The 20,919-nt window shown below is 44.5% G+C and overlaps 2 protein-coding genes across 3 annotated transcripts; both read right to left on the bottom strand.

Moving 5' to 3' along the window:
* Positions 1 to 9: 9 nt before the first annotated feature.
* tmprss7 (transmembrane serine protease 7) lies at positions 10 to 6,795 on the bottom strand. Its single transcript, XM_086191139.1, has 18 exons — positions 6,492 to 6,795; positions 5,771 to 5,975; positions 5,514 to 5,644; positions 5,370 to 5,437; positions 5,068 to 5,261; positions 4,954 to 4,989; positions 4,637 to 4,865; positions 4,389 to 4,513; positions 4,069 to 4,181; positions 3,801 to 3,907; positions 3,467 to 3,603; positions 3,174 to 3,281; positions 2,967 to 3,074; positions 2,766 to 2,882; positions 1,725 to 1,914; positions 1,052 to 1,320; positions 326 to 462; positions 10 to 228 (listed from the first exon to the last, which is right to left on the bottom strand). The coding sequence occupies exons 1-18, from the start codon at positions 6,558 to 6,560 to the stop codon at positions 67 to 69; spliced, it is 2,505 nt and encodes an 834-aa protein (XP_086047265.1). The 5' UTR covers positions 6,561 to 6,795; the 3' UTR covers positions 10 to 66.
* Positions 6,796 to 6,928: 133 nt separating this feature from the next.
* spata13 (spermatogenesis associated 13) lies at positions 6,929 to 20,614 on the bottom strand. Of its 2 annotated transcripts, XM_086191135.1 has the most exons (14): positions 20,085 to 20,614; positions 12,876 to 14,393; positions 11,760 to 11,801; positions 10,851 to 11,300; positions 10,597 to 10,741; positions 10,306 to 10,433; positions 9,889 to 10,068; positions 9,251 to 9,430; positions 8,794 to 8,973; positions 8,464 to 8,696; positions 8,252 to 8,381; positions 7,791 to 8,166; positions 7,596 to 7,670; positions 6,929 to 7,513 (listed from the first exon to the last, which is right to left on the bottom strand). In XM_086191135.1, exons 1-14 carry the CDS (start codon positions 20,091 to 20,093, stop codon positions 7,332 to 7,334), a joined length of 3,828 nt encoding a protein of 1,275 aa, XP_086047261.1. In that variant the 5' UTR covers positions 20,094 to 20,614; the 3' UTR covers positions 6,929 to 7,331. The 2 variants fall into 2 exon arrangements, with proteins under 2 accessions (XP_086047261.1, XP_086047262.1); XM_086191136.1 differs by lacking the exon at positions 11,760 to 11,801.
* Between the last annotated feature and the right edge of the window lie 305 nt (positions 20,615 to 20,919).

Genomic DNA, 20,919 nt, shown 5'->3' with positions numbered 1-20,919 from the left:
GCTCTTCGTATTTGTTGAGAATATTGGAACATGTGCTGGCAGCAGATGAATCAGAGCTTCATCCTGTCAGCTGATATGGCTGTAGATCCAAGAGGTGAACTTGTTGACCCTGGTGTAGACCCCAGGTAGATTTGGTCTGCCACAGCCCGCCCCCCAGCTAACAATGCCAATCAGGAACCAGCGACCCCCACCTGGCGCCTGACAGGATAGAGGACCCCCTGAATCCCCCTGAGATGCAATTGACAGACATAAAAGCAAAACAATTCCAGCACTGTTTAAAACGCTTAACCAATCAATTCAAACACAGATAATGGTGGGAGCTCACCCTGCAGGCGTCCCGCTCTCCAGAGAGAACCCCAGCACACAGCATGCGTGGTGAGACGGGGCCGTAGCTCTTCTTACACTCAGTCTGGCTCAGTATGGACACCTCAGCTTTCTGCAAAACTGAGGGAAGCGTCTTGTCTGCAGAAAGAAATATGTGGACAAACATCACCCATCAGAGAGATGACACAGAGGCTGTGTGTGTATGGCAACTGTCTGGTGCCAGCCCCCCTGACATGATCGCTTATATGACAGACAGCTAATAAACCTACATGCATACTGCTTATGCAGACCACCTCTGGCTCTCTCACCAGACTGAACAAACAGCTAGATGGTAACGTCATGGACTGTTAATTTCATGATCATTAATCTTTGTAAAGCAAACATGTTTCAACAGAAGGAAGTCACACAATGTATTGCACATCTGCTTATGTCACCAAAAGCATTTTTTTTTTTATAATCTGCTATTTGTTTTCATCATGTTGGATCACATGATTCCATTCACAATGATTACTTATGATTTTCTGATAATTACTGCTACAACTACAACTACTACTACAACCAGTACTATTAAAAATAATATGTTGATAATTTTTTTGTCAGAAGTGAGCTGATTCAATTGTGTTTCACACCACTTGTGTACTTTCTCTGCCCTGTCTGCAGGTGACCTCTCGGTATCCTCTCAAATGAAATATTCAGGTATAGAAGTCACTGAGCTCCTTCTGCTCACCGTCCTCAGAGCGATACCCCCACCCAGTGACCCAGCAGCGGTGGCTGACGGTGACGGTGTGAGAGGGCCCGGTTAGGCACACGGGCTGGACCAGCGGGCTGAGGGAAGCAGGCCAGGGCTTCTTCAGCTGCAGCAGGGCAACGTCGTAATCAAACGTGTACGCGTTGTAATACTCGTGCACCACAATACGCTGGATCTCCGCCACGTGTTTAGCGTTGCCCTGCGTCAGCATGCCGAGGTGGGCACTCCAGCGACGTGGGTCAGACAGCCTGCAGAGCCAGAGGTCAAGGGTCAGTGAAACTGGAGGACTGTTGATAAAGTTGATTTCTTAATAATAAAATAGCTGCCATTTAAATAATCTTTCAGAGAAGACTATAATTACATGAATTACATGAAATGTAATCCAAAACTTTGAGATCATTTATCCACATTACATATTTTAAATATTCTATTTTTACCAAATGCCTCAAAAATACTGGCATATATTTGAGTAATACTTATATATATTTCACATGCTATAGATCAGTCAATATTTTCACTTGATGGGCGGTAGTTTTCAACCTCTTTGTCCAAAAAACAGAGAATTGTTTTTTAAGGTTGATGGAAGTATTTTTTCGGAGGAAAAAAAAAGAGGAGAGGTTGGTAAACACAGTCGTGCTCAACGTTTACTGACCTTTCCTTGCTGAAGCAGTGGGCCGCTGAGATGAGCCAATTAGACGTAAGGACAGAAGCGCCACAGTAGAGGTTACCAGAGAAAAGGAGGCTGACCTGCCACGGCCACTCCCCCTCCACAGAGTCCAGTCCGCCCACAATGCGCTGGGGTCGTGATTCCACCTTCTTCATGGGAGAGGGGAGACCACAAGCTGCAGAATGCACAGTGTTGGGTTGTATTTATGACGTGTCTTGGTAAAAGCTCCTCAGGGACATTCAAGCTAGTTGAATTGCTTGAATCTGTTATTTTCTGTCATTGTTTGTTTGTGATTCAAAGGCGCACGGTGTTTCTGCGGGTTGTACCCAGCTGAGTCATCACCATGTGACAGGAAAGCCCACTGCTGCCTTATTAAAAAAGTTCACGCGCACACACGTGCACGTGAGCGCAGCAGCGGTTCATGATCAGAGATGCAGGTCAGCGGGTTTGGAGAATGTTGCATGGTGGAGTTATAAACAATAAAAACACGACGACTGTGACAGAATGTTGGCAGAGTATCTCCTACGCACCAGTTAGCAGGCTGAAAATGATGAAAACAAAGTTGAAATTACAAACAGCAAGTAGCTGAATGCGGGAGCCTTAGAACGAACCGACTGATAGCAAAAGGAGAGTCACAATGTCGCCCCGATATCATAAAATGACCGTTGAATCCACCCACTCTCATTAAAAGGTTCTTTGTGTATAATTTTGACATTAAAAAGTTTAGAATTATGAAGAATCATTCACGCTGCATGAATATGTCTCGCAAGATGGAAGTGGGTTTCCATTGTTGCACACACAAGTTAAAGTGAAAGTGTAAGTTTGCCCTTCAAGTACACACAAATTAGGAGTCTTGAGCTCTTGAAGATGCTTTTTTTTTTTTTTTTACACTTTTCGTGATGCTGCCTATTTCTGAGTACTTGAAAGGCCAAGTACACGTTATGGGTTTAGTATCACTTTAACAGTCACTTTGACTATGTGAGGACAATCACGGGGATGTGGGTGGAACCGGCGCCTGCAGCTCACCGCAGTCTTCCTCATCGCTGAGGTCCTGGCAGTCAGGGACACCGTCACACCTCGCGTTCTTTTTCAGGATGCAGGAGCCGCTGCTGCACTGATACCTGATCGCTGAGCAGCTCGTTTCTAGGTGGAGGGAAAAGACCATACGTTTACAAGTGGTTCTCAAATAAGAGGGCGTGCAAAACAAGAGCCAGACTTAGACCGTACCCTGAGTACAGTTGATCTCATCTCTTCCATCGGTGCAGTCCGTCTCTCCATTGCACACAAACAAAGGATGCAGGGGGCTGCTGCCGCCGCAGTTCTTTGAGGGTCTGGCTGTCAAGACACGTGGCATTTGTCCAAATGCTTAACTTCACACTCGCTGTAATATTGCAGTATTATTTGATAAAAGCTATAAATGGTAGGTCAACTTACAGCAGAAGACCTCGTCGCTCTCGTCCTGGCAGTCGTCCAGACCGTCACAGCGCCGGCTCTTCTCCACACACAGTCCTGTGGAGCACAGGAAGTGGCTCTCTGGACAGGCTGGTACACACACAGGTGGGGAGAGAGGATATCATTATCATATAATTGGGAATAAACACCAGATTCTTTTATAAATCAAAATGTATGAACGACATATGACTGAGCGGAGTGTTTTTTTCTCTAATCGTGGACTCTTGCCTCCCCGCCTCCTGACTGTGATGACCCTCTGACCCTGCGGTGCTTACGTTGGCTGATATTGTAGCTGCTGTACGATGCTCGGAAAGGCTGATCAGAGTTACGTGAGCTGCAGCGAAACTCCACCTCTGGATTGTGGTCCGCAATCCGAAAGACTGTGTGGTGTCCAATGTAGCTGCCGCAGAAACTACGGATGAAAACAATTACCACTCAATCCGACATTGCCCACTTGATCCGATTGTTCTTCAGTTTTTTTTTGGGGGGGGGGGGGGGGGACAGAATCAAAGGCTGTGGATGTAGAAGTACACAGTCGTGTGTTGTTGTTTTTTAATGTGAGCTGATGTTTTTTCCTTCTTCAATATGCATTAAGCTGAATCCACGTACATGATCTCATTGATTTTCCACCAGCCGTGATCACAGCCTTTCATGCCTTTTGGTTTCAGCACATAGTTCTGGAAGAGCAGAGCAACTCCTAAAGCAGAGTTTGGCGTCTGTAAAGGAAATAGCAGGCAAGTCAAAAATCACAAAACACACACACACACTCACACACTCACACACACACACACACACACACACACACACACACACACACACACACACACAAATGTGCCCATGTGGAAATACAGTGTGTGTTACGTTGTCACGGCTTTACCTTGAACATCCAAACGCAGGAGCACCGAGGAGGCAGCAGGCTGGGGTGGAAGGGGCTGTAGATTTGACCGCTGATGTCAGGCTCTAACGCTGTCTCAATGTGAGACACGCACACTAAGAATGACAGAGAAGAACCAAAAAGGTTTAACTGTAGAAAAATTCTAAACCTGGGATTTAGGACCTCCCATGAGTCACAAGATAAATCTGAGGAGCGCCAACAACTCTCTCCTTGACACGTATTTGACAAAGCTTTGTTTTAAGAGGACAAGGGATAAAACAAGTTGGGAGTCCCTCTAGGATAGCCAGGTAGATGTGACATACTTTCCTCAGTGAGCGCTTCAAAGTGTCCTCTAAAGCTCTTATTGCCGTTCATCATTTTAAAGGACAGCAGCATGACATTGGAGGTAGACACCAGGGAGAAGGAGCTGGACACTGGCTCACACAGTCTGCAGCACACACGTCAGCAAATGTTTGGAAAATAACAAGATACCGGGATACACTTGAAGCTGTTTAAAACAAAGGTGCTATTTTCTTGGCATGAACAGCAGTTTCTCCAGCTTGAGACTCACCTGTGGAGAATGCGCCCTCTCATGGGCAGCAGAGCATCGTACACAGTTAATGCGTCATGAACACAGTCGCTAGGCTCAATGAGGAAGGAGGTGATGGTCAGACGGATCAGAGAACCGGGGACAGCCGTGAGCTTCACGTGGCAACTCACACCGCCCCATGATGAGAATACATTTAAGGGGACCATCGTCCCTGGAAGGTTTGCATATAGCTTGTCTATACACTGAGAGCCTGAGGTGGAGAGGGAGTCTCTAATTAAAATCCAGCCCAATGAGATTTATATCGTTCATATCATTAGGATGTGTTTCTTTAAGCCTACCTGCTGCATTTGATGTATAATCTGAGCGCTGAACAGCTGCAAACAAGGGCAAAATAATCAATGTGTGAAAGAGTAACCAATGAGAAACAACTGGAAACTACAAACAAGACCCACCATTAATGAGAATGGAGTCTATATCAACAGGGAGACCCAGCAGGTAGCCTACGGAGGATCGGTTTTTCAGGCTGGTGTGGACAGAGTCTCTGAGAATAATGCCCACACACTCCTCACACACAGCTGGACTCTTCAGACGAGGAACCACAAACACCATCCAGAAATGGACCAACACACCGCCCTTATTGTTGTTACTGAGGGAATAAAATCAAAAACAAAAACAAAACAGGTCTTCAGTCAGATTTATTGCTCAGTTTTGAAAGGTGGCCTCTGGCCTTGAGATTCTGCTGGGTCCACTGTACCTCAGGTCTGATATGAGAGCATGCTTGTAGAGCCTGGCTACTGAGGACATCTTGTACACGCTGCTCACCTGCAACACAACAGCATCCCTCCTTTATACCTGATGTTCATCAACCCTCTCACACGCAGAACGGAGTGACACGTACCACATGTTGTATCTTGTTTGCCATGGACACAAACTCATGGGATTCAGCCTGGCGATATTCTGGGATAAACTCTACGTTGGCAACACGGAACATCCCAGCAAAGTACGCTCCACTGTTGCTTTCCCTTCGAACTAGGAAGTTCAAGTGTTGACGTACAGGATTGTTGTATGATACTGTAGTCATTTAATTCAAGTGCGCGTTGATGATGGGAAAACAGGCTTCTCACTGATCATAAATTAGGAATCACATCTACTTACATATGAAGACCCACAGCAGTGACCACATGATGACCACCACCACAAACACCACAGCTGCAATGATGATAGCCAGGTGTTGGATGTTCAACAGGCGGTTCCAGAATGTTTGGAGTCCTCCTGGTTTCCGTCTGCGCCTCCTGAACTTCCTGCACAGCTTCTGTAGAGTGTGGTCCACCGTTGCCACCTCCACTGATACATCTGCAATCTACAGCAAAGCACAAACTATAAAATGAATTTGCCCTCTAGAGAAGTCATTTCATCGGCGCTTATGGGAGGTGATTAATGACGCTGAAACAATTTGAAGTATTTTAATTGGATCAAAATGCCAAGCGGCATTGGTGTTGCGTCTTTTAACAACATTGGAACAACATTAACCAGACACAGCAAGTGCCGCCATTCTTTTATCTGTCTATAATTCAGCTCAACTAGACAACTGTAGGATACAGGAATCAACAGCGAGCGGGTAACAACACTGACATCTAGCTCTAGATCTGCCAGCATGGCTTCCTTATCTGGTGAAGGGGGATGCGGCGCTCATTGAGTTACCCTGTGCATATACATTATTCATTCAGTGTCATCCCATACTGCGCAAGTGCCACTTAATCCACCACCTGTAAGTAGCATAAAGAGTTTGAACTATTTTATATACGTTTACTCAAGAAGTATGCAGAGAAATCGTGATATAAGTGGTCAGATATGTTGAACACACTTGATTACTTACACTGGCAGCGTCCTGTTGAGATGCATCATCATCTCCGTTCTTCTTGTTCTCCTCTCGCTCTGCACCCATGACACCGGCATCCCTTCCAGCCTAGATCATCTGATTCTCAATTAGATATTTTAAAGATCCATTTCCTCGTCCTTCACGTAGCATCACGTAGGATGGTTGTGGAGACGCAGCAGAGCACTGTGACTGATGCACAGCCACCTGGTATATGAAACCAGATCCTTCAGCACAACCGAGTGATGCTGAAACTGAGAGCTGGGTGGCGGCAACACGGCTCCTTCAGCTAATGTTTCATTCATTCATCACTCCTATTTCATCGAATGCATGAGCTAATATTCTACTGGTGCAATGTTTACTTAAATAGGGTTTTTTTACAGTGACAACATTTGTTTGTACAAGAGTTTTATTTACAGTATTAATAGGGAAGGTGAAAGCTGATTTATTCTCTGGCTGTTTTGCGCTCAGAGTTGATAGACTCACGGCATAACTCAAAGAAAAAAAGAAGGGTCCAGCCTTTGTGAAATAAAATAAAACCATGTTTGTCAACATGTAAGCAGAATGTACATCATTGTCTTAATGTAAAAAAAGCTGGAATTAATAAGATAAGGGTCTCTTGAGCTTGAGTGAGCAGCATCTTTAACACAACAAAACGGACGGTCAGTATTTTAACACTTTTGTTACGCCCCCTTTCAAGTTGTAGGCACTGAACTTTCAACATACAAACAGACATTAAGAAACATGAGGCACAACACAAAAATTGACAGTACATTCACAGGAAGGAGAATACAGGTCAGTCTTGAGGACACGCACGGTCAGAGATGAGCGGACAATGTCTCATTTCCTGAAAAAGGCGTTGCGAGTGATGCTGTAGAGCAGACGGTAAGGCTTTCGTTTTGGGGGCTCAGCCAATGAGAAAACCTGCTGTTGAGGCACGCTGGTTGGGATGGTGACGTGACGCTGGTGAAGGGGGTGAAGGTTTTGGTGGTGTGGCGGGACAGAACCAGAGTAGCCAAGAGCTAAAACGGTTAACAAAGAAAAGGCAAATTAAAAATGAAATACAGAGTGGCTCAATGATAGGAAGAACAAGATTTGGCTTACTTTTGATCTTCCCCTGTTTTGCTCTTCGGGCATTAACAATGGCCTGTTTTCGTTGCTCTTCACTGATCTCTATTCCTGCCAAGAAACAAACACTCCAAACCCTCAGATCAAAATATTTCCAGTTGCCTCCAACACCTTTTACCCTGCTAACCTTTTATTTGACATCTACACACAGTGACCGTGTTGTTCTCTCACCCATCTCTTGGTCCTCCTTGACTCTCTTTCTCTCCTTGGCAAAAGCCTGTAACCACCTCTGCTTGTCCTGGCCTTTCCTGCAGCACAGCACACACACTAACTCCAGAGTGGAAGCGTTGCGCAGGAGCATGGCATTCCTCAGAGTCAGTCCCAGGTCTGAGTCCCGCCCATCAGGAAGGTCCACCACCTCAGTCTGGTCCATATCAAGTCGCCCACGGTAATGGAGCAAGTCTCGACGCAGGACATCTTTTTTGCAAAATACCAGCTGATGGTCGAAGAGAAAGAAGCTGCGCTGTTGCATTTTGCCTTGCCTGACGATCCGGGTCAGTTCACCAGAGTGGATCAGCTCAGAGCTGCGCTGAAGCACATCCGGCCCCTGCAGCAACAGTCATCAGCATTACACTAAAGCTCAACAAAAATGAGAAACAACTCGACTTAGAGTAAGAATCAGGGGTCATTACCTCCCAGTGGAGAATGGCGACCTGCCAGTGAGCAATGGTGTCAACACTCTCCAGCCTCCTCTTCCTCTCATTTATAAGACTGGCCACATTCTTCATGGCCTCATACGCTTTGCTAACTCCACTGTAGTCACTGCAAATGAGCAAAAGAGAGTGAAGTGCAGTGAAAGTGGTGTCTGAAAAAAACATACAAATATTAGAGTGCCCAGCAGTACCTGTGGTCTTTAGGGGTGTACTTGAGCAGCTCTCCCAGCTGCAGGGGGTATTTACAGATCTTTTGCACAGGTGTGAGTAAGAACCCAGCAATTGAAATGTCAATCATCTGCTGGAGGAGCCGGCAGGCCTCAAAGAAGTGCTTATAGCGCCCGGACTTCATCAGACGCTGCAGCTCAGCACAGGCTGCCGGATGAGTATTACAGTACTCTGAGTAGATGGAAAAGCCCTCCCCCTTTTGGACAAAAGAGAGAGACTTTTACTAAACATTCAGAACATCTGAGTCATTTAAATAAATTACATGCATGGTGGGCTGAGTACTAGACTTTCACCTGCAAGAGAAAGCAAGAGCCTATTTCACTGAGATGGGGCTGGTCCTTGTTGTACTTCCTCTCCAGGTCTCGAAGGAATTGCCTCTGGAACCTGTAGATGTCCTCGATGTTGCTGAAGATAGTCTTCAACTGCAGCTCAGTGAACATGTCAGGGTGTTTACGGCACTGACGGATGTAACCCTGAAGAAGAGGAGGAGGAAACAAAGCTATCAGGGGTATCAGGAATCAAGAAAACAGTTCAGATTCTGGCCAACAGGAGGTGCTGATTGGTAGTTGAACACGTCAGTGTGAGACGATAATTTTCCATTTCCTTTTTAAAATACAGATGAAGATCACAATATAGACCGTGTTGAAATTTAGTAAATTATAGGACAGGTTATGTTATCATATATATATATATATATATATATATATATATATATATATGCAAACATCTCTCATTCACCAAGGCTCATACCTCACAGATGTCTTTCAGGTGCTTGATGTAGATGCGTTCAGTATTCATGATTTCCTGAATTACATTGGTTCTCATCTGTTCCTTGTGCTGGTTGCTGTGTGTATCCCGAGGAGTCGGATGTTCCTGGTCTGCTACACTCTCCACGCTTTCAGCGCTGGAGTCCTCCTGGTTCACACGCACCTGAAACACATTCACCGCAGACAATAAGGAAGATCGTCAGATGTAAGCTAATAAGTAGTTTTACAAACATGTTGCACACTCAGGTTGAAAAACTTTGAGGGAGTACAATTAACTGCAAAAGATCTAATATTCATCACTACAGTAACAACACATAAAAGTTTAACAAGCTCCTGTTCAGCAACATTGATTCAGCCACAAGCAATTACACAGCAGACACCCATCTGCCAATCAAATAACCTCACCATGGTTACCACAGTCTGCCTAATTAGGACCCAACTGTCAATCACTATCGGTCACCACAGAAACCAGTTGAACCTCTTGTGGTTTCAAATGTTCCACACACAACTGTTAAGACGGCTGCTGCAGTTTGTTTGGATTGAAGCCAGTTTACAAGTAGTTTCTGTGCAGTCAGAGAGCTAACATGCATCTCACACACACAGGTCAGGAAGTCCTCTTACCCTGACAAAGCTGCAAGGGAACCAGGCCTCCCTGTCGGCCCCCCGTCCCCACCACCAGTCGCCATGTGATGCATCCAGGACGCGGATAACATCTCCAGCCTTGAAGGCCAGCTCCTGCTCCTCCATGGTCACATGGTCCCAGAGAGCCTCAGCGTAAACTGCATGGCCCGAGCTTATCCACTGAGCAACACACAGATAAGATAAAGATACAATTACACGCAGGCTCAGTCCATGTCTAACATGTAGGATTATGTCTAGACTTGTGGACACTCAAGTAGCTGTCTGTTGTGCTGAAGTATGGCCAAACCTTGTGAAAACACACAGAAACATCCTCACGTGGCTCTTCGTGAGGCACAAATAGATCATACAGGTTCATCGGGACTGTGTTCCTTCATGGGTTTCCCTCCTCTGCCTCACCTCTACAAGCACAGACAGCTCCACCCCTGGCTCCAGGTAGGGTGTGACATCAGTGAGCTCATCAAAACTGCCCTCCTCCTCCTCACTCACGCTGTCGTCAAGTGTGGCCGCGCACTCAGACACACCATCTGCAACACATACAGTTGATAAGGTGTGTGTAACTGACAGCTTTATGATAAGACTTAAATTATCCACGAAACAAGCCATCCGCAACAGATTTATTGACACTCCCAGACTCAACTTTCCCACAAGCTTGAATGTAGGATCCCTTGTCACACAAAAACAACCCACCACTTAGAACTCTGTGGAGCTTCCGCCTGCCAACACGGTCCAATCCTATGGGGGTACTCTGGGAGAAAGTGGAGGGGCGAAACCGAGCAGAGACTCCTTTGTATGGAGGCACCTGATGGGAGGGGATGGGCGGCCGCGAGAGGGGCTGAAGAGGGGACAGGAAGACACATCCTGGGATTAAGGAAGAGTTCGCATCACTTCACACATTAACAATGAGCTCTGACTTAGTTCATACTTGGACTGTGAAAACCTACAGATGGAAGGCAGTCCTCCTTCTCCTCAGCATCAGGCAAATACAAGTCTGCAACCCCCATCACAGAGACAGGTCGTGGTCTCCTGCCTGGAATATTTCCGTTCATGCCACAGCTCTCAGGGCTCTCCCCATTCCTACAGCCGCCGTTACCACTGCCGTCATTAGGCATCACAGTCCTTTCTTCAGCATGCGATTCTGCTACTTCCTCTGGAATCAAGTTCTTCCTAGAAACAAGCTGACCATAGTCGGAGATTGGCCTGGGTCTTGGCCGCCCAGCCCTCCGTCTGGGCTTAACCGAGGATGCCTCTGTGGAAACTGTGGGGACATCTGCCGGGGATGTGGGTGATGAGTCAGGGGGGCACACCGCAGAGATGGGAGGTGTGCTGCTGCTACTTGTTGGAGAGACATTCTCTGTTTGGTAAAGTGCTTCCTTCTCTTGATCAGTTGACACCTAGTAAGCAAAAGAAAACAAATCAAAATCAAATAAAGCCATTGATTTGTGAGCAAGAAATTCCAGAGAATTAGAACATATAACCTGCCAGGGAGAACGTCTGTTAATTAGAAACAGAGCCAAGTATTACAGCAAGTCAAACAACACCAAGTAGAAACTTGTATCTGAACCTTAAGAGTCAGCGCAAAACTATGTCAGAGAACGTCAGGTTTCTCATGAGAATCTTGACCAACATGTGAGAGTATTCAAGTTCACACAATGACTGGATCTGAGTATTGAACGCATTCGACCACAATGCTTATCAAGTTCAAACAAGCAACAGTGGGAGAAATTGCACAAATATTCTACAATTAAATGTTATCATGCTATATTGTTGTTTGCTCAAATATTGGCTAACAGTTACTCATTTGGAAATTGTTGGTCTAAGTCTCTACATAAATCAGTGATATCAAGCCTCACCTCTTGGTTTTCTTGATCTGGATCCTGCTGCCGGCATATACACTGAAATGGCATACAGTGGACTAGCACCATTGTAAAAAACACACACACATACACACACACACACACACACACACACAGGCCTGTGTCCTCAAGGCCCTTGATTTCTACAGTAAACAAACCAGATTTTTTCTGTTCATCTTCAAGCATACAAACCGAACCTTTTCTTTGTTTCTAACAGTGTGTTTATGATCCTGTCTACCCAGTGCTGCTAGCTGTCCCAGGCCCAGTGTCCATGGTGCTGGACTTTGATCCACTGAGGGAAACAAGATGGGGGGGGGGGGGGGGGGGGCTGCTCATGAGAGGCAGGGGGATGTACTCACTCAATGGTGCTTAATCACCCACAGGAACAGGGAGGCGTTTTGCGCAAGGGCAAATCATAAACGAAGCCTAATCATTAACCATACTTGCTCCTTCAGTGGGGCTGGTAGCAGAGAACAGCTGAGTACAGCATGTGACTCCGCTACCAGCAGCACAAGTCAATACATCATACAGAGGGAAAACATGACCAACAGGAAAATGATGGAGAAGCAAAGTTGTGTCCACACCATTTCATTTCACGCTGAAGGAGACTTTGGATGACATACGGCGCAGGTCGGTACACAAGCGCAATGCTGACGTGTACCATGTTAGCACGAGAACTTATCTTAATGAACTGGAATCATGCCAGATTCAAGAACTGCTTCATAAAAAAGACAAGGTTGACTGGAATTAAACGTGAAGAACATCAGCTGTTTAAACAAGTTCAATCGTCCCTCTGTGTCCAAGTCCTTCCCTCCTTCTTAAAGTTTAATGAAAAGCTTAACCTAATGATTTCCAATACATTGTCTTGAAGTCTTAAATGTGTTATTAGTACGGTGATAGACCAGGGTTGTTGTCTTTAGCTGCACTATTTGCACTAACTTGATGTCATCATTACGGTTCAACTCAGCCTGCCCTGTTATCTATCCAAATATCTGCATCCGAGAAGCCAAGGTGCAGGAATTGGAGCAACACTGACTGTGAAGAGGTAAAGTATGTTCAAAGAAAATGTTATTATTTCACAGATTCGTTTCATGCTCATTATTAGACCCTTACCTCGTTTGGTAGTTGTCCAACTTCAGTCTGTTCTTGGTTTTGTGAAGAGTCGTTTTGGTTGTGTGGAGATGAATCACACTCGTCTGTTTGTTTATTACGGGCTGTGGTTTCAGTCACAAGTGTGGAATTACCAGAGGAAATCTGTCCCATGCTCTCTGATGGCTCCAGAGAAACTGGCCTTACGACGACCTCCTGGTCCTGTGGGGTGTCATATTCAGGCTGTGGATGCACCAGTGGGGTGTGTTCAACGGGTAAGGCCCGAGCTCTGACAGGGGAAGGCCGCCGCTGTCGTTCACCGCTTGAAAGGCAAGGCACACGGCGGGAGTAGTCATCGTGTAGACGGCTCAGAGATGACATGGGGGGGGGAGAAGCAGGGCTTGGAGAGGGACTTCTCCTGCGCCGGACATTGAGATCAGTCATGCTGCCCACCAGTTTCAGCATCTGTCCCTTGGCCTTCATTGGACCCTTCCTGCGACCGTGGAGGTCTACGGAGGAGGCGCTGGCTGTCCTCTGGATGTTTGGAGTCCCGTTTGATGCATCGGTCGTCTGGGTGTCCCCCTGGGGTGAAGGAGGACCTGGATTGTGGGCTTTGCGTCTAAAAGGTGTCTTCAATATGTGAAGGTTCTCAGCGCTTTTGCTCAGTCGACTCAGCACTTTCACATCAGCGCTCTCAGTCATGTTCTCCGTTTGCTCATTGATCTTAGACCTTTGATCCGCAGCCTCATCTGTACTACTTCCTGCAAGTCTCCCATTCACAGTGTCAAGTAAGGAGATACGTCCTGCCCCATATGCTCTCCTAATACTCCTGGAGAAACGTGAATTCCTATGGAGACCATCTCCGTCATCATACTCCTCCTCATCATAGTCTTCAGTATCTAAACCACGTTGACTCATTACAGCCAAATTTTGGACAGTCATATTTCCATTTGACACACTGCAACCACTAGCAATTCTTAAATGATTTGTTGCATCATTTAGCACGACTACACCATTAGCCATTTCCTGATCGGATGAAGGTGCATACTGTCCCTCAAGGTTGGTTGCCCCTTTACTGTGGATGCCCTGCAGGACAGACGAGCGTAGCTTTTTGAACGAGTCCACAACCCCCAGTCCTGGTCTGGACTGGGGGCCACTGCTGCTGTCCATGCTGTGGGCTGAGGCAGGGCCATCAGTGCTTGGGCTAAAAGCAAGGACAGGGCCCTTCCTTGAGTTTGAAAACAGCCTCATAATTCTTGAGGTCTGGGGTTTTCCTTCAGGCTGGGCTATAACTGGGTTGCACCAGGCAGAAGAATTAATGCTGTTCAAACGGTTCTCCTCGCTGAGAGACCCTGTAGTCACTGGCTGAACCTGGGCACCACACCCAGACAGGAGATATGGGACAGCACTTCTCTCTGCGACACTCTGGAATGGGTATATATCACTGAGAGGTCGGCTCCGAATCAGTGGGTCAGCTTTAGAGTTGGGTAGGCAAGGGAGAGAGTCTTCGCTTGCGGACAAGACTCTGTCCTTTTGTTCTACCTGCAAAGCCAAAAAGAGATACATTCAGTGAGCTTTGCATGTTACTGTATAACAGAAAAGCAGTAAACTAGGATAAGGAATCATTCCTTGATGGTCCCACTCAAGAGGCTGCCATAAAGAGGCGGCTCAGACAAATTCAGTTCATATATGTAGTTTGAGTAAAACAAAAGATAACAGCAATACTGCAGGACTTCTTCTTTTTTTTAATAAAGACTGTAATAATACCTAGAATGCATATATCTGAAGGGAGTGTGAGAATTAATTCATGTGGTTACAGTACAGTGCCTGCTGCCAGAGGGGGGGTGGGCAGTAGATAGGGAGTTTCAGATAAATAAAAGCAAAGCAAAATAAAAGCAGCATCTCTCACCGTGCACTGAGAACACTATGCTCGTTCGCCCTTGGTGCTGTGTTTCAAAGTCAAAGGGGAAGTGAGGCCCAGGTTGGGGTGTTTAAGTGTGTGTGTGTGTGTGTGTGTGTGTGTGTGAGATTCAGAGCAATGGCTAATGCAGCTGTGCCTTTGAAGAGGGGCTTTGTGAGCGTGACTAAGCAATGAAACTTGCTAATCCATTGTGATTAATGCAATAAATTGCCCAGTTTTCTCCAGATTACACAGATGACACTGCTCAACCCCTCACTACACTGATACACAGGTTCTCATTGCTTGTCTATATAAGCCTCGTTAATAATGTTTATCTAAAATTTTCAAAATATTTTCAAGTCTCTAATGACAGGATTTACACTTTAACTGATGTTTTGGTTGCTGGACAGCTGAAAACACGAAACCAATCGTTTGACTATGAGGATAAAACAGACCACACAACTAAATTATCTCGAGTGTATATAATACATGTCTGCCAAATTTAGCACGAATTTTATGACAGGATATCTTAGTAAGTCTTATTCTTTTTTTTCTGTTAGCGACCGTAATCCCGAGCTAATATTGATACCAATGTAAACACTCCCAAGCCTGTACAGGTATGACTGAATCATTGTTGTATTAAATGGCTCGTGTGTAACTCTTTGTAAACCATAAAAATAAACAAAGAATTAAGCCACTGAACTTTGTTTTACCATCTAATTTGGTAGTCGCCCGTGTGCACAACCATGTTTTATTGGCTGGATATAAAATATCGACAAATTGCTAAGGTTTTGCAAGCTCCATATCAATCCATTTATTTTTACCATTCTACCAGAGTAGTAGGGAGTCAGGGCAAATAAATAGAGGTATCAGATCGGTGCATAGATTTGCCCACTCACTAATGTCAATCCCGCATTTTTAGCCAGTATTGGAGGCATTTCTGATACTGGGAACACATTCTGAACTGTACCTGACCTATCAAGGAATCTCTTAAAAACATTTTAGTGCAAGTACATACAGGTGTTCTTTCACTTGCAGATGCTGCTGCATGGTCAGGAGAGGTACGCATGTCTATAGATTAGCTACTGGTGGTGATTTCTTTTAAATATGCATGAGATGAGACATGATTTAGCAAGCATGAAGTTGAATTCCTTTTTAAAAGGAACCATGGAATAAATGCATTATGCACATCTTATATCCAACTTTACAGCAGGAAAACTGGCTTCCAACATAAATACTATTCCTTACAAAAATGTAAATATCATTCAGGTGTTAAAAAATGCATAATCCTGACAAGGGAAGGATCCTGGAATGCATCCATACCTCCCATCACCAAGCATGTTCAGCAGCAGATGGGTTTTCTCGGTCTAACTCTGTGGAATCTGCTGTCACTTCAAGCGTCGCTTACGTAAACAGAGCCATCACTGCCAAGCACCACTGCTGACAGACGGTAAACACCCCTTGTGAACAATGTGCCACTTTCCATTTGTCTATGCTGAATTGTCTTCTTGTACTCTGCCTGACACGTGAGGAGGCAAGATGCGTGGCAACTGGAAAAAATAGAGGGGATCAATTATTGCATACAGAAAGATAGGAGATAGGAAAGGAATGTCTAAGGCTTCTTGTTTGTAATACCTAAGCCATGCTATCAGTCGTTATACCAACTGTGCTATCCGTCAACACCATTATGTCTTATCCTCACATTTGGCGCCAACTGTCACAGGCCAGCTGGCACTTGCTAATTTTTGCCAGTGCCATTAGTCCAAGCCAAGCTGACACAGGTGGTGACATTTCACTAAAGGGAAAGACGGATTTAAAAAATCTTAGATGCATATGTTAATTAAGAAATGTCTTCTTTTAGTTCCTGCAACTGTGAACAAATCCTCTGAGGATTAGAATTTTAAAAGCAACAACACTGAATTTTTTTTTATTCCTTCAGCATTCCTGAATACATCAAGCTCAATTGCAATGCTAGCTTTAATGTTTTGAAATGACCAGTTGGTTCTTCTTTATTTTGTCACGTACGTTTATACTTGCAATTGTATTTTCCTTGATCACAAGCAGTAATTATCTCCCCTCTCAACCCTAAATGAAAAGCATATGGTACTTCATTCCTTTACTCTCCAGAAAACTACCACACGAAAATGCAGAAAATATTTTGTCCTTTGTCCGTTTGCCATTATTCGGAGAAACTGTAATTCTACTATTTCAAATGTTAAGAGCCAAAGGTGTTTTCCTCTGTTTGTTAATTACCGAGAAATAACCATGTGAAAAGCTTGTCTAAGTATTAAAAAAACTCGAATCTTTCACATTCAGTTCTCTAGCTATGCATATCGGAAAACTGAGACTAGTATTACTTACGTAGAAGTTATTATCACGGCCTACTGTTAGTGAATGCAGCTCAAGTTCACTCATTTTCCTCTGTCATCTTTAGCAGTTTCAGCCTATGTAGCAGGCTCACTGCTTGCTGCTCTTTGACTTCTTTTTCCTAAGTGGTGGATGGTAGCAGGCAGTACTCTGAGAACTTGGTTCAGAGTTAATTAAGAGCTCAGGGAGGAGTCCCCCCCCCCCCCCCCCCATCACCACCTCCCTCCTTAACACACATACACACTCATACAGGGCAGCCAGCTGGAGCCAGCCTTAGATTAGACTCCCAGAGAGAAGGATGAACATGCACCCAGATACATGTATACAAGAACCAAAAGCATGCACTCTAAAAACACACGTGCAATTAGTTTGAGCATCCCCTCTCGTGGAGTACAGTACATACCCATGTGCAGCTTACACAGAGCTGGGAGGAAGGCATTTAAATCACTCACTCCCTTCCTGTTTGGCTAGAAATCCTTGTGTAAGGTAGGAGCCAAACATGTGTAGTGATATGTGACCTCCTGCCCAGAGGTCACCTCTGCAGAGTTATGTCCCGCTTCAGGCTGGGATGAACTTCATTATGCCAGAATAAACTGAGTATTAAAACAAAAGATCACCAGACAGGGAGTATCAAGAGAAAATAAGCGTTTCTGTCATTCTCTATTCCCTGGCTAAACTCAGAGACAGACACAACAGCCCTGGAGCAACACCATCATTCCTTCCTAAGCTGTCACTTATTTCCCTCAACAAATGAGAGCTGCAAGATACTTCTAGGAAAAAGACCAAACAGAATTTTAAAGAAAAGACAGACTCTTAGGCATTTTTCTAGTTAAGTAGTGTGTAAAAATTGGCATGTAAAGCAATAAACAAATGTTTGCTCTGTTTTGCATGTAAAGAAGATGTGTTCATGTTTGTGGTTGCTTAAGCGGGATTAATCCTTTGACAATATTCAGAATTAAATAGTCGAATTCATATTTAAAAATGTTTTTAGCCTGAATGCTTGTCAGCTCACTGCTAAACCTCTTTCTAAGCCAAGATCAAAAGTATCTACTGTGTGAGGGAGCAGAGTGTGGGAGTGGGAGTGTGTGTGTGTGTGTGTGTATACAGTATATTCCTCTTCCATCGCAGTAATAATCTGATTAGTGGAGCTTTACCAGTCTGTGTTCAGGACTGGTTTCATCTACACAAGACGGCCTAATCAGGGAGACAACTAGACTATTCAGCAGCAATGACTGAGAGTGACACTCAAAAGCTTGTAAACAGCCCACCAGGTTGCCTCCCTCTTCCATGCAGGGGGAACTTGGCCTGTGTGCACTCTGCAGTTTAAGGATTAAAAAAAAAATTAAATAAGGAAGAAAATTCCTCCTGAATGTGCCTTTCTTCTGTGGTCAATGTATAATTGATTATAATGATTTTGTAACTAATCCTGACTGGCTCAGGTGAGCGCACGCACACACGGACATGTGAGCGCGCGCACATACACACACATACACGCACTGGTTTAAGTCTCCTTTTTGGCCATGACCTAGTTCCTCATTTTTGATCCAGTAGTAAAAAGGAGAATGGGAGATGCCACGCCCCTTCCTATAGAGCGTGGGACTGGTACAGGCCAGACAAGGGAGTGCCACTGCTCTCACTGAGGCAGCCACTCACCTGATCCGCAGGTAAGTGTCATCGAGACAGACAACCAGAAATCTAATACCTCACGGTGTACATGGCCCAGCCAGGACAATACACCACTGAGCCCTGTTGTCACAAGCTTGACAGAGGTAGAAGAATAACCAAAACACACCTAAGTTACCACCTGAGAGGATGCCTTTTTTCATATCATGAACATAGCATTTTTCTTCAGGTATTTTCCTGTGCAATGTGTGTGTGTTTGTGTGTGTGTGTGTGTGTGTGTGTGAGTGTCATTGACTATACTGAAAATTTCCAGTTGATTGTACAAATAATGTTATCTGTGCTCTACTGACTGAAATGTAACATGAATAAAATTAATTGCCAAGCACAAAGATTCAGGGTTTGAAACATTTTTTTAACTGATAAATCATGACGTTTCCACAGTTTGATGTACACACATTGTCTGAAACGTCTAATCAATATAACCCGTGTCAAAATGTGCCAATGTACATTTAGTTAAATGATGCCAACCTACATGATTAGATATAAGATACATGTATTAAAGAAAACCAATTGTAACCAAAAGACATTTTTCTCAGAAAGCTGAACTGCATTAACGCTAATATGCAAGTATTATTGAATCAAATTACTTTATTTTACAACTTTCTTACTTTATATTTATATATATATATATATATAAAATATAAAATTGCTTTTTAAAATTCCTTGACTTTCCCAGGTTTATCGTGACCATATATAGAAAGCAGACTAAAGGTGGAGAAAAATTTGGTTGCTTAGAGTTGCTCTGAAAATGTGTTTTTGGACTACTGCATAGCAGAGGACTAGTCAGACCTAGTATAAAAGACCATCTGGGTAGTCATGAATACAAGTCCATGAATTGGGAGTGGGCTGCGATGCTTACTGTAGAGTCTTCCAAGGAGTGTAACCAAGTTAACACCAGCTGAGAATAAAGTACAGGCAGCTATGAAAGGGGATTATACTAAGAGCATAAAGAACTCAGGGCCAAACTGCTTATTTATTTCTGCATTAATTAACTTTCTTTGACCATAAAGCTCTTTGTAGCTGTGGCTTTGGCCCCTCCTTCAACAACTCCCTGCACACCCTGGCATCTCCCACATCACTATAACAACCAGAGCTGTAATGCACCACAGTAACCCCCTCTGGTCCCAATTCAAGAACACAAGAGGGAACCACCACTGCAATTGCGATTCAGACCTCTTAAAGAACATTTCATGAATATTTTGTACAATTTATTGTACATGTGGGTTGAAATTAAAGTCTATGTGTAGTAAAAATAATTAAGTAGTATTAAAATATCCTCTCACCCTGCTCATAGTCGCTGATGTTATCCTGCTGACCTTTTCTCTCACACATCAATGGAGCAGCTGTTTTTGTTGTTTAGTCATGATGAAGTAGCTCGGCTTTCTCTGAGCTCCAACGGTTTCCTCGCAGTCCACACGCAGGAACATGTCGGATTAAAAGAAACAAATACAAAAAAAAAAAAAATACAAACAACCAAACCAAACTTATGTTTCTACTTAACTCCCCAACATCTTGAGACAAATGGCTGTCTGACTCCTTCAACAACACTGGCTGTTAGCAACTTCAGCTAGCTCCCGGGGCTCACTGATAAACTTTTGAATTGCGCAAACAGTGTTGTCTTTTTCAACTGCTATCTCACAAACCGGCAAAACCTGTTGGTGGTCGAGAGACGAACAAACGGCGAGAAATAGTCCTTGAAATGTCTTCCAAAGTTGCTCCAAAATATCCCATCAACTCCCTGATGGCTCCGATTCAAAGAAGTCTTTCTTGGAGGACAGAAGGGGCTCGCGAGCATCTTAATGCACTTGTTGCAGTGTTTGTGGGGGCGGGGCTTCCAGAGGTTGGAAGAAGATAACTGGTTGACCGCAGCGTGACCGTTTCGGTTATAGCCAATCATGTTTCAGGAGATGGGAACATTACCACAAACCACGCCCATGGTGTGGGGCACTTCATTGACTGAAAAAAAAGAGAAACAAAACAAGTGTTGTACCTCACTTCCTGTGACTCTTTCAATTAAAAGAAAAAATACTGGACCTTCCAGTTGCGTTGTGCTGTCTTCCTCATATCATTTCACTGAATCGCAGCAAAACAATTATTGTCAGGCTTCATTTTGCCCAT

This window comes from Aulostomus chinensis, chromosome 21 (genome assembly GCF_037954235.1).
Source record: "Aulostomus chinensis isolate RoL2024-O1b breed Wild chromosome 21, RoL_Achi_v1.0, whole genome shotgun sequence".
Classification (NCBI taxonomy): domain Eukaryota; kingdom Metazoa; phylum Chordata; class Actinopteri; order Syngnathiformes; family Aulostomidae; genus Aulostomus; species Aulostomus chinensis.
The sequence above is the reverse complement of the archived record's forward strand: the minus strand, read 5'-3'. Positions and strand labels throughout refer to the sequence as shown.